Source organism: Sabethes cyaneus, chromosome 1 (assembly GCF_943734655.1).
Source record: "Sabethes cyaneus chromosome 1, idSabCyanKW18_F2, whole genome shotgun sequence".
Classification (NCBI taxonomy): Eukaryota; Metazoa; Arthropoda; class Insecta; order Diptera; family Culicidae; genus Sabethes; species Sabethes cyaneus.
Window position 1 is genome coordinate 3,299,381 of NC_071353.1, and position 12,019 is coordinate 3,311,399.

At 40.0% G+C, this 12,019-nt stretch overlaps 2 protein-coding genes across 2 annotated transcripts; one reads left to right on the forward strand and one right to left on the reverse strand.

Annotated features, from left to right (window-relative positions):
- Window positions 1–376: 376 nt before the first annotated feature.
- LOC128733896 (serine protease grass-like) lies at window positions 377–4,222 on the forward strand. The gene is made up of 4 exons (XM_053827754.1): window positions 377–482; window positions 3,081–3,498; window positions 3,550–3,737; window positions 3,801–4,222. Exons 1-4 carry the CDS (start codon window positions 377–379, stop codon window positions 4,220–4,222), a joined length of 1,134 nt encoding a protein of 377 aa, XP_053683729.1.
- Window positions 4,223–4,321: 99 nt separating this feature from the next.
- Window positions 4,322–5,044, reverse strand: LOC128745166 (ADP-ribosylation factor-like protein 2). Its single transcript, XM_053842180.1, has 2 exons — window positions 4,915–5,044; window positions 4,322–4,834 (listed from the first exon to the last, which is right to left on the reverse strand). Exons 1-2 carry the CDS (start codon window positions 4,977–4,979, stop codon window positions 4,345–4,347), a joined length of 555 nt encoding a protein of 184 aa, XP_053698155.1. The 5' UTR covers window positions 4,980–5,044; the 3' UTR covers window positions 4,322–4,344.
- Window positions 5,045–12,019: the final 6,975 nt, after the last annotated feature.

The window sequence follows — 12,019 nt, forward strand, 5'->3', positions numbered from 1 at the left end:
CAAATTCGAAATCGAACTGTAGTTGTGCTGGAAAACCGTTGGTAGAAAATGGGGTTTAAAACCAAACATGATCATGTGGATCTACACGCCTATCATACGACCAAAAGAGACGTACGCCTCGTTAGTGTGGTGGCCAAAAACAAAAGAAAGTACCGCTGAAGCGAAACTTGCAAAACTTCAACGACTTACGAGCATTGCAATAACGGGGGCAATGCGTAGCACTCCATCTCCATCCTCAATCTGCTGCCTTTGCATGAATTCGTACAAATAGAAGCGGACAAATGTGCTCTAAGGCTTAATAGGTTAAGGTATATTTCGGATCTTTCTGGTCACATGAATATTCTGAAACTTTTCAAAATAGGGCGCCGTGTTAAGTATGAACGGAGATTGGATGAATCCGGAGGATAACTATGATACTCCTTACGAGGTGTGTGAAACTTCGCGCTCCGACTGGGAGAGGGGAGTTCCTATGGTTCGTCAAGGCAGGTGCTGGAATCTATGGCCCTAGAACAAAAATATCAGTGGCAATGGGACTATGGCCAACTGTGTTTCAGGCGGAGATCTTTGCAATAATTGGATATGTGAATATTTGCTTGAGGAGAAGATACAAACATTTAAATATATGCATTTTCTCTGACAGTCAACCAGCATTGAAAACGATAAGCGCTTGCAAATGCACATCGAAAATAGTCTGAGATTGCATTCTTTCGTTACGGCAGCTATACCAAATGAATACAGTAAATCTATACTGGGGTCCAGGGCACTGGGGTATTCAAGGCAATGAAATATGTAGCAGACGAGTTAGCAAAAGCGGGCTCCAATTCGGAATTTATCGGTCCGGAGCCTTTTTGCGATATATCAAAATGCACAATCAAAATGGAACTTAAACGCTGGGAAGAACAAAAGGTGACGGCCAATTGAATGGCTGTCAGAGGTTGTAACCAGTCAAAAAGATTCTTTAAACCAAACGTAAAATCCATCAAAAAGCTCATAGAGCTCAATAAGAGAGCGCTGTGCACATACACCGGTCTAGTAACAGGGCACTGTCCGAGTAGACATTATTTAAAGAACATGGATCGTGTTGAAAATGGTATCTGTCGCTTCTCCAATATTGAAAGCCAAACGTCAGAGCATCTGTTTTGTAGTTGCAGTGCACTTTACATGAGCAGAGCTAAATTTCTTGACAAAAGATGCTTATTTCCTAGTGAAATTTGGTCTGCTAATCCCGGGAATGTTATCGGTTTTATAAACCATATTATACCTGGCTGGGAACGTGCAGGAGCAAATTGTAAGGTAAAATTATGGACCTAGCTCAAAAGCAACCCACACATCTCATGTGCTGAAATTGATTCCGAAGTGTAGCCATGGTGTAGCCAAATCAGATCTTTCCATGAAAACTGCGGGCCGCTATGATTCTTGACCATTACTGCTCATAACAAAATAACATTTATACCGGAAGCTTCACACCATGCACGAGGCATCAAGACTAAACTCATTTAATTGCAACCTCCCAAAATCCGTCAAATCAGTCCACGGGCCGCACGAAAGAATATGAAAGTTGAATGAACGAAAACTATTTTTTTTTTCACAATTAAATTCCGTTACGAAATAATTTTTTTCCAACAGAAACGCATTTCGCTTACGACTTTTAGGCTTCATCAGTGTCTGCTTTCGAACTATCAAATTGATCTTGCAGCAGTAATAAACGATAAACCTTATAATATCACACCAATATCAACTACCTTCCTTCCGAGCAGCGAGCGAAACGCTCAAGACAATTTATGATGTACGGGGGCCGGCCGGAAGGAGCGTATCAGTGACCAACTTAAAAAAACCAAATTTTCAAACTTAGGTATCAAAAATTCAGCTAAATTTGATTTGCGAAGAACTTGTCCTAGTTTGCATCCAAAATTAGGTAATGAATGATAGCTCAACGCTTAAAACAGATCCCCGGTTGCTTTCCTGTACAAGTTAGGCAAGTTTCAAGTTTTTTTTTGGAACACCTCTTCACCGATTGGAGCTGCAACAGTGAACACACCCCTCTTCAAGCCAGATGGTGGCGTCAATGCCGCATGACGTAGGCTAGGTTATTTCAAAGCCGGCCCTCCAGATGAGATTGCCTCCGAGCACGTGATTTCGACAGTTACAGAAAGGATCGATTGCAATCCACCCAACGGCAACATGACATACCACGGCCCGTAAACTGGTTATATCAGAGTCATGCTTATGGTATGTTAATCCCGTGACGTGAGTTATCTTCCGTCTCGCAGCAGCAGCCGCGATCGACAGTTTGGCGTTCGCGATCGATCGTAAATATTACTCCTCTCCGCGCTTTACGATTATGCTCAGTCGTGTGGAAGGATCCGATCGATACGGACGTAGCTCTCTTATTCGGTAGCGTCGAAGGTAGTTGCAAAGGAACGAGAATCATCTCGAGTTAAAAAAGACTGAAGTATTATCAAATTGGTATTATTATTACAAAAAATGTTGAGAACAATTTTAGTGCTCGCCGGACTAAGTTGTACGATTTTATTGAAAGTTGTTGCACGTAAGTTATAGGTCCATCATATTTTCGACTTTAATGGTAATTTTGACTTTGGAAAGGAGTGGCGCATGCGTCAATGACAAACAAGCTTATTCTTGTAAATATGTTTTTTTGCGCTGCTATAGTTTGGTGCTTGATACTGGGCTTTCCGGAAACATTGTACGCACTTTTTAAGTTTTTTCAAACCTTATTTTGACTAAACTTGATCAGTAAGATACTTCCTTCTATTTTTTCAATTTATTAAAAATGTTTAAAATTGACTCCACAAAAACATGATTACTTTTCAAATATTTAATATTGTTTTCGAATAATGAAAAATCAATAGATCAAGAGCTATTAAACATCAGTGATAGTTTCTAAAAACGCAAGCATGTACCATACTTAACACCGTTGTATCTGCAGGATCAAACGTTTTAAAACTAAATGTCTGCGACGCGCAGCGACATGTAGTGAAACGATCGCTTTGTCACCTGTGATTCATACGCAGGAAGGGTTTCCACCGTGGTTTTCATAACACTTTTCTCTCTTACCGTAGAACGCGAACCCTGCACAACTCCGATTCAGCAGCCAGGCCTTTGCGTACCGGTTCAGTACTGTCGAAACATTTACAATATTCTTAAAAACAAGCAAAGGCCATCGCAGGGAATCATCAACTACATCCGTCGAGCGGTGTGCCGTTTACCCGAGGTCAGTAAGGCAGTGTGCTGCCAGTTGTCTGAGGTTGAGACGGTGGTTGGCAGTCCAACTACCGTACTGCCCACGAATTGTGGATCTACGGCAGCAGATCGAGTTGCTTACGGGCAAGAGACCGCTGTATTCGAGTGTCCATGGATGGCCTTGCTGAGGTTCAAAGATTTTGACCAAGAAATCGTTGATGGTTGTGGGGGAACGTTGATTCACGAGCGTTACGTTCTGACAGCTGCTCACTGCTTGCATGACAGTAAGCTCACACTGTAAGTCCCGTTTTTATTATTCAAGCACGAAGTTGAATTGCCTTTTTCTAGAGATCATGTTCGGCTGGGAGAACACAATAAAATTACGGCTATTGACTGTGAAGGAGAAGAAGGAGACTGCGCGGGACCAGTTCAAGATGTCGCGGTTGAAAACACGATCACACATCCAAGTTACAATCGACCAAGATTTAGTAACGATATTGGACTTATACGATTAGCATCCAGCGTAACATTCAGTGGTACATTAAACCGAACAGAAAACATTTTAAAACAAATAAATTTAAAATATTTTTTGATTTCAGATCAAATAAAACCCATCTGCCTGCCTGCGACTGATGAATTTCGTAATTTGTTGCACAACAAGTACGTGCTGACCGGTTGGGGAACGACAGAGGCCAACTCTGTCTCGAATGTTCTGCTGAAGGCGTATCTTCCACGGGTGGAAAACAGTAAATGCGAGCAGATAATGAAAAACAATAGTTTATCGATAACACTCAGCGAAAGTCAACTATGCGCGGGAGGTACAAACTTAAAGGACAGCTGCAGGGGTGACTCGGGAGGGCCGCTGGGAACGGTTGGACTGTTGCACGGGGAGCCACGTTTTATACAGTTCGGAATAGTTTCGATCGGTGTAAACAGCTGTGGTATAAAAAACATTCCCAGCATTTACACCAGGGTCGGGCACTATATGGATTGGATAGTGGAAAATATAAAACCATCATGATAAGAGCATTGTGTTTCACTTAAAAATTTTCCACAGAATTAAAAATGGATGAGACATTTCCTTTTTCTCAAATGTAAGTTTTTCGATTAATCAAGTGTATATTTTTTTAAATGACTTACCAACTAATCCAGTGTAAATATTCTTCGTGAAATATCATCCACCAGCCATTCGATGGCTTCTACTAGCTTTTCTCCGGTCACAGCACTAACACCATGAATAGCCCAGTGATGGGTCTCGATTTTCTCCAATCCAAGCACATCTTTGATTTCATTGCTGGTTAGGGCCCCGGGAAGGTCCTGTTTGTTGGCTAGTACGAGTAGCGTAGCACCAGCCAACCGTTCTTCCTGAAGCAGCAATGATAGCTCCTCGCGGCAGGACTCCATCCGCATTCGGTCGGTACTGTCAACCACCCACACCAGACCGTCCGTGCACTCGAAATAATTCCTCCAGTAGGATCGCAGCGATTTTTGTCCGCCAACGTCCCACATATTGAGAGTGTAGTTGTTGTATTCCAGCGTTTTGATGTTGAAACCCAACGTTGGTGAGATCTGATCGATTGGCTCACCGTTGAAGCGTTTTAGTATAGTTGTTTTGCCGGCATTATCGAGGCCCCTGCAAAGAACGAAGTGAAAACATGATGACTAATTCCGACGAATGCCCACACCTAATGTTCGAGAATCGACCTCACTTACAGCAGTAGAATCCTCATTTCCTTTTCTTTTTGCTTCATTTTTTTGAGAATGGTTAAAAACCCCATTTTAACACTGGTTACGGTAATAATCGGTAGCACTAAAACTAAGATAACACCTTTAATAAATATTTTAGAGAGCGCATTGAATCATTGAATAATGTTTTTGTTTATAGTTTTAAGATTTTTTATGCAAAACCGAGATGCCAGAAATATGAAGAGAGTTACCTTTTTATAGTCCGAAGTAAGGAAGTAACCAAGTCACAACAAAAGACAGACACATCTCGCCAAATTGAGAACGTATTTTGAAAAATTCAAATCGTAGCTTTTTCATAATCATTTGCAATATTTAAATTCTATGGAATACCGGAATAACCAGATCATAATCTATACATTTTCGACATTTTCTTAAATAAATCAACCATGAATATCAACAGTATGTACGGACTGTACATCTGCCAACCTTGCTGTGAAAGACAGCAGTGAAACTTGCCACTAATGTGCTGCTCACCAAGGAATGAACCGAAAGGCCATCTGGCGGCGAATGGCAAACTATATATACACGCTCAACCTCGGCTACTCAAAATTGAGTAAAAAACTACTCAGTTTCGGAAAAACCGTGGGTACGCAAAAATGAGTAAAGGTGCTGTCACTCAAAAATGAGTAGGCATACATTTTCTCCAAAATGAGTAGTTTTTGCTCAGTTTTATTTACTTGGATAAATGGGTGGAAACTACTCATTTTTGAGTAACCGGGCATTTTGTCAAAACAGAGTAGTTTCTACTCAGTTTAATTAACTAGAATAATGGGTGGAAACTACTCATTTTATTGAAGGAAATGGTTAGAAAATACTCATTTCGAATATGTTATTTCAATTAAAATATCTAATTTAGTATGATGTATTATTATGAATATTTATTTGTAATTAACCTTCGTAATGCATCGGAAAAAGTTTCACATTATTTGAACTTAAGTTTTGAGTTTGCCCTCATTCTACCGTTTTCAATCCGAATTTCGTTTTCTTTATCTCGTTTCAAAGATATGACCCAAAACTGGCACCTAAAGTAAGTTGATGAATATTTTGTTGACTAATGGCCACTTCAGCGTCGGTTTCGGAACATCCGGTAACTGTTTCGGGTGACATTTTTGACGTAGGACTACGTCTTTGTTTACATATACTGGGTAGCAATTTGTGAAAACGAAAATAGAAGTGTAACGTTTTAATGAATCTTTCAAATGATATTGTCAATTGCAAGGAAAATTGTCCAATCAATCAGTGCGCAATCGCTCATAAAAGTGCTATTTTAGCTTAAATCGTTTCAGTCTCTTAGGCGCACTTATTGCTTGGAAGATAACGAAAAAGTGCGCCGAAGACACCGAAACGATTTAAGCTAAAATAGCACTTTTATGAGCGATATCGCACTTTGGATGGTACAATTTTCCTTGCAATTGACAATAATAACTACTAAACTACTGAATGAAACCGAACCGGGATTTCTGTCTATCTGTCTGTCTGTTCGTATGTTCCTTATATACTCGGAAACTACTAAGCCGTTCGGCGTGGAAATTTGCATTTAGGGGTTCTTGGGGCCAAGAAAGGTTCTTATGATAATTAGAGAACCGTATCTCTCCTAATACGGGGTGCTCTCATACAAATGAAACACAAATTTTTGCATAACTAGAGAACTTATCAAGCAAATGGATCCAACTATGACATGTGCGGGGTTTTGGAGGCAAGAAATTTTTCTATGGTGAATTGAGACCCCTCAGCTTTTTAAGAGGGGGCTCCCATACTAATAAAATACAAATTTCCTCTTAACACAGACATAACTCTTATAAGAAAAATCAACAAAAATTATCGTACCTAACATTTAGCCTGAACACTAGCACCATCTATGATCGACATTCCCAAATATCAAATAGCAACATGGGTATCCATCGAAGTAGCAAGTATTTTTTATGGGGAATTCCACTTCTTTCGTCAAAAAGCACCAATTTGACCAAAACGGAGACATTCCCAATTAACCTAAATTTGAAATGACGGTTTAATCGGTACGAAGAATGGAAAACGAGTGTTATGTCTGTTTGTCTGTGCTCTTAACTTGAGGACTAATCAAGCAAATGGAAACAAATTTGTCCTGTGGGGGGTTTAGGAGGCAATACTTTTTGACGTAGGACTACGTCTTTGTTTACTATACTGGTAGCACTGGTAGTCAGATGCTATACATTAGTTTAATAAGCTACTTGTAAACAAAAATGTTTCTCGTGACGTGATTTTGCGGCTGCCGTGCGGGAATGGGATAAGCAATTGCAACAAAATATGTTGGAATGATAGCGTAAACCGAAGATATCAGATGGCTCTGCAACATGTAGCCCTTTTCCCTGAGAGGGCCAGGCTAAAATACTCAGCAGGTTGCTATAGGCATTCCCTTGCAGCATGAAGGATTTCGTCACTTCACAACTTAACTTATCAATTTAATAATTTTTGCAACAAGTATGAGTATGAGTTGCTATTAAAAAATGTGATGAGATTTCATTATTTTTTCGTGCATGAAAATCTTACGTAAGAAATGATTAAACTCCCTCCCCCCATCATGCCTGGAAACAAACAGTTGTTTTACGATTCATTAATAAATTAATAAATTAAATAACTTATGTAGCCTAAAATCATCCCAAACTCGGGAACCGTATATTATACGACTCCAAAATGTTCCTATTGTACATCAGTCTCATTTCATCATTTGTTCCGGGATCGACGCTGAAGTCGCCATCAGTCAACATCAACAAAATATTCCCCAACTTACTTTAGGCGCCAGTTTTGGGTCATATATTTTAAACGAGGCAAAGAAAACAAAATTCGGATTGAAAATGGATGAATGAGAGCCAGCTCAAAACTTGGGTCGTTTTCACCCCAATGAATAATGCTCATGAACATGAGGACCACCTACCGGTAGTGTCGTATAAACATGGAGAAACGCTGGCAATGGCTATAGCTTGGATAAATTCCAAGATTTGTGAGAAGGAGAAGCTACCAGAGGACTGGATGGAAGGAATGGTTTGTTCCATCTACAAAAAGGGCGATCGGTTCGACTGCTGCTGACCCTAGAAATGAGCGCAAATTCCGCCAATGATCAATTCCAAACAATTCCGGGGCAAAATTTGTGGCATTAACCAAGGTCAGGCTGCAATAGGCCAAGGATACAACATCTTATTCTGCTCCCTGAAAATAGAAAGACGTACCAACTACTAAAGATGTGTAAGAATAAAAAAACAAAAGTAGTAAAGTAGTTGCTTAATAAACCAATACATACATAAAGAAATGATGAGAGTGCATTCATTGCAAAGCTTGGTTAATAAATAATGCATATAAATTATTATTGATATTCGTGTGCAATAATTGATGTATTCGAAATTGATGCAAGATTACAGAGGTGGGCACTGCTAATCAGCTAACCGCGAACTAGCTAGCGCATAGTGCGTTCGTCAGGTTTCAAATGGGTTAGTAGTTTTGTTAGCTTGGTATAATAGGTTTTTATAATCTTATGCACGCATAAGGTAAATGGTAAAAGATGGTAAATGGTTGGATAAAGCGCAAAACAGATCCCATAGTTGTGCTTAGCCTCCTATCCCTACGTCCACGTGATACCAGCCGAAATACGAGCTACCTCAGCGGAGATCCGGTAACCAACCCCGGTAGAAACAGAGGTCGTATACCAACAGGGAAGGAGGCACAGTGTTGTCTCGACACTTTAAGATGGCAACCCCATCACGAGACTTGGTAGCGTAGGCCTTAGTACCGTCTAGTAGTGTCTAAATCTAAAAAACTAAGAGTCAAGAAAATTGTACTCAGAGCATTCGGCATAGACAAAGGCGACGAAATAAGGACATGCAATGGAATCTTGGTACTGCAACTGCAACTGGGACTGCAGATCGCTAAATTTCGTTCGGTGGCGACAGAGTGCTACTCGATCAGTTAGAACTCCGAAATTTTAGCATCGTGGCACTGCAGGACTGTCGCAAAGGCGAAAAGGTATGCAGGGTCCGTGGCGGCAACGTGCAATTTTACCAGAGCGTCGGAGCGACCAACGAGCTGGGAATGGGCTTCGTAGTGATGGGCAAAATGGAGGATCATAAACATGTATTGTCCACACGAAGGTAGACCCGACGACGAGAAGGAAGCGCTCTATGCGCACCTCTAGGCAACGTACGAGAGCTGCTCACCACGGACATCAAGATCGTCATCGGGGATATGAACGCCCAGGTCGGCAAGGAAGCAATGTTTAGACACAGAGAATAGACATTCAAGCAAAAGATCCCCACTAGGATAAAACTTATGTCAAATCAGTTGAGAAACTATAGAGATTTTGTCGCTAAAGACGCATAAAATTCTACAATAAACTCACAACAACTAGCTTCTGGCGCTATTGTCACGCTTATATATACTAGCGCCTGAGGAGCCAAAGGTTATCAGTGTGCAAATCAAAAGAGTCATTTAGTTGGGAAACTATAGTCTCTGTGCTATAGTGGTGGTGACGCTAGCACACGCTATGTCCGAAGGTACTTATTTAATTTACATACACTTCAGATTTCTCTTCACAGGATTCACAATCCCCCTTGCAGTGACATGCAGTGAAAAATGAGTATTTTCGAAAATCTGAGAAAAATGGAGAAGCGTCACTGCAAGGGGGATTGATCAATCCGTACAAAACTTTGAGAAAATGAATGTGGGGTCGAAATGAGCAATTATCCCAAATTTGGTTGAAATCGGAGGTGGTGGAATACAACGGATATGATCACTAGAGAGGGGGTGACCCCTAAATGACCTTAAAAATTGAATTTTGCAAAAAACCTAAGATAAAATATTTTAAGACCTTCATTGAATTAATTGTTTTGACTAATACTAACATCCTGTGAAGAGAAATCTGTGGTGCATGCCGGTTAAATAATAAGTACCTTCGGACATAGCGTGTAGCATATTAGGTGTTTTAATTTGAAATTTTGTCCGAGAATTCCCGAAAAATTTGAAAGAGTCTAAAATTACTCGAGTTCGATTAGTTGTTGAGTTACGCAAAAATTTCTGTTGTATTTGTATGAGAGTCCTTATCTCCCTACCACAGGGGTAAGGGGTCTCAAACTATCATAAAAAAATCCTGCCTCCAAAACCCCCCAAATGCCAAATTTGGTTCCATTTGCTTGATTAGTTCTTGAGTTATGAGGAAATTTGTATTTCATTTATATAGGAGCCCCACCCCTCCTCAAGTTGGGAGGGGTCCCAATTCACCATAGGAAAAATTCTTGCTTCCAAAAACCTTCACATGCCAAATTTGGTTCCATTTGCTTGATTAGCTCTCGAGTTATGAGCAAATTTGTATTTCATTTGTATGGAAGCCCCGCCTCTTAAAGGGGAGAGAGGTCATAATTCCCCTTCTAAAGAGGGGAGGGGTCTCAATTCACCATAGAAAATATTCTTGTCTCCAAAAACACCCACATGTCAAATTTTGTTCCATTTGCTTGATTAGTTCTCGAGTTATGCAGAAATTTGTGTTTCATTTGTCTGGGAGCAGATACCCCTCTTAATGGGGGGAGGGATCTCTAACCATCATAAGAATCTTCCCCGGCCCCAAAAACCCCTATATGCAAATTTTCACGTCGATCGATTCAGTAGTTTTCGATTCTATAAGGAACATACGGCCAGACAGACAGAAATCCATTTTTATAGGTATAGATTTGTATGGGAGCCCCCCCCCCTCTTAGTGGGGTAAGAGATCTCTAACCATCATAAGAACCTTCCCTGGCACCAAAAACCTTTACATGCAAATTTTCACTCTGATCGGTTCAGTAGTTTCCGATTCTATAAGGAACATACGGGCAGACAGAAACCCATTTTTATAGGTATACCCAAGTAACCAAGAGTTCGAATAATGGTGTCTAACAAGGGTTAAACAGCTTTATGTATATCAATCTATAACTTGCTAAGCAGCGTCACTTTTAAGTAATTAACCGAACTTTCAAGCTGTCTTGGGTTCACTGCATAGAACGCTAAGCAGCTTCGAAATAAACTGTCAAAAACTAAGAAAAAACAAATTTAGCAGCACTTCTATGTTCTATTTTTATACTTCTACCTAACTTCTATATTCGTTGCATTTGCCTGCTGTTGGGTTTGAACCCGGGTGCTCCGCGTTGTAAACCTATAGCGATCCACTGCGTCACCTTTGTCGTATACAAGCGATGTGAATTTTGCCAATGAGTTGTTAAGTAAAAGTTCGATTTAGAACTTGCAGCAGCTTTATGCAGCGCGAGTTAATTATAGAACATAAAGTTTGGAACCAACCAATTAACTGTAGTAGTGAGATACCGACAGCATATGCTACACAACACAATAATGAAGAGCATTACTTTCTAATTTATATTTGTAATTAGAAATGTGCGAGGATTAAATTTATTCAAGTGAAATAAAAATTAATCTCCAATAGTTTCAGGTTCTGCTGGTTTGATCACCAGAAATATAAACAAAAAAGCAACACGCAGAACTTGTTAGCAACTAAAGTTACTTCAGAACTTCATGTAGCATCCTAATAGCTTTGAAGTATCTATGAAGTACTCGCAGCACTTCTTAAAGCATTTAGTTCCACATATACTTGATATACACTACTAATCAGCGTGAAAGTTCCACGGAACTGAATCTGAACTAATTATGAACTTTCGAGTTCGCGTGTCAAGTAATATTCGAACTTTTGGTTGCTTGGGTAGATTACCAACAAATGCATATTTAATTTTTATCGTAGAAGCCACTCAAAAATCAAAGCGCAGCCTTCAGGATTTAATTGGCTTTGTAAGCGAATATCGTTTGCCAGACACCCAAATAAGTAAAACTGTTTTTAGTAATCATTATAAAATAGATACGATAATAAGAAAACCGCTTAAATAAACAAGAGATAATTTGACAAAACAGATCTTAAAACATTTAAATCAATCAAAAACTGAATTGCTTTCCATCTGGTTCCTCTCTGACGTCACTGTTCTGGGGCAAATTAAGCAGTGTCGTTTGGCCGACTGGCATATAGGCAACACCTCAATTCTTCGCATTTCTACAAAACCGTCATCGCCAA

Bases quoted from the DNA above. Each gene is read 5' to 3' on its own strand.
- LOC128733896 (XM_053827754.1), top strand. From the start codon at position 377: ATGAACGGAGATTGGATGAATCCGGAGGATAACTATGATACTCCTTAC. The intron at 483-3,080 runs GCAGGTGCTGGA...CTCTTACCGTAG, and splicing joins AGTTCCTATGGTTCGTCAAG to AACGCGAACCCTGCACAACT. The intron at 3,738-3,800 runs GTACATTAAACC...TTTTGATTTCAG, and splicing joins ATCCAGCGTAACATTCAGTG to ATCAAATAAAACCCATCTGC.
- LOC128745166 (XM_053842180.1), bottom strand. From the start codon at position 4,979: ATGGGGTTTTTAACCATTCTCAAAAAAATGAAGCAAAAAGAAAAGGAA. The intron at 4,835-4,914 runs GTAAGTGAGGTC...CGTTCTTTGCAG, and splicing joins GAAATGAGGATTCTACTGCT to GGGCCTCGATAATGCCGGCA.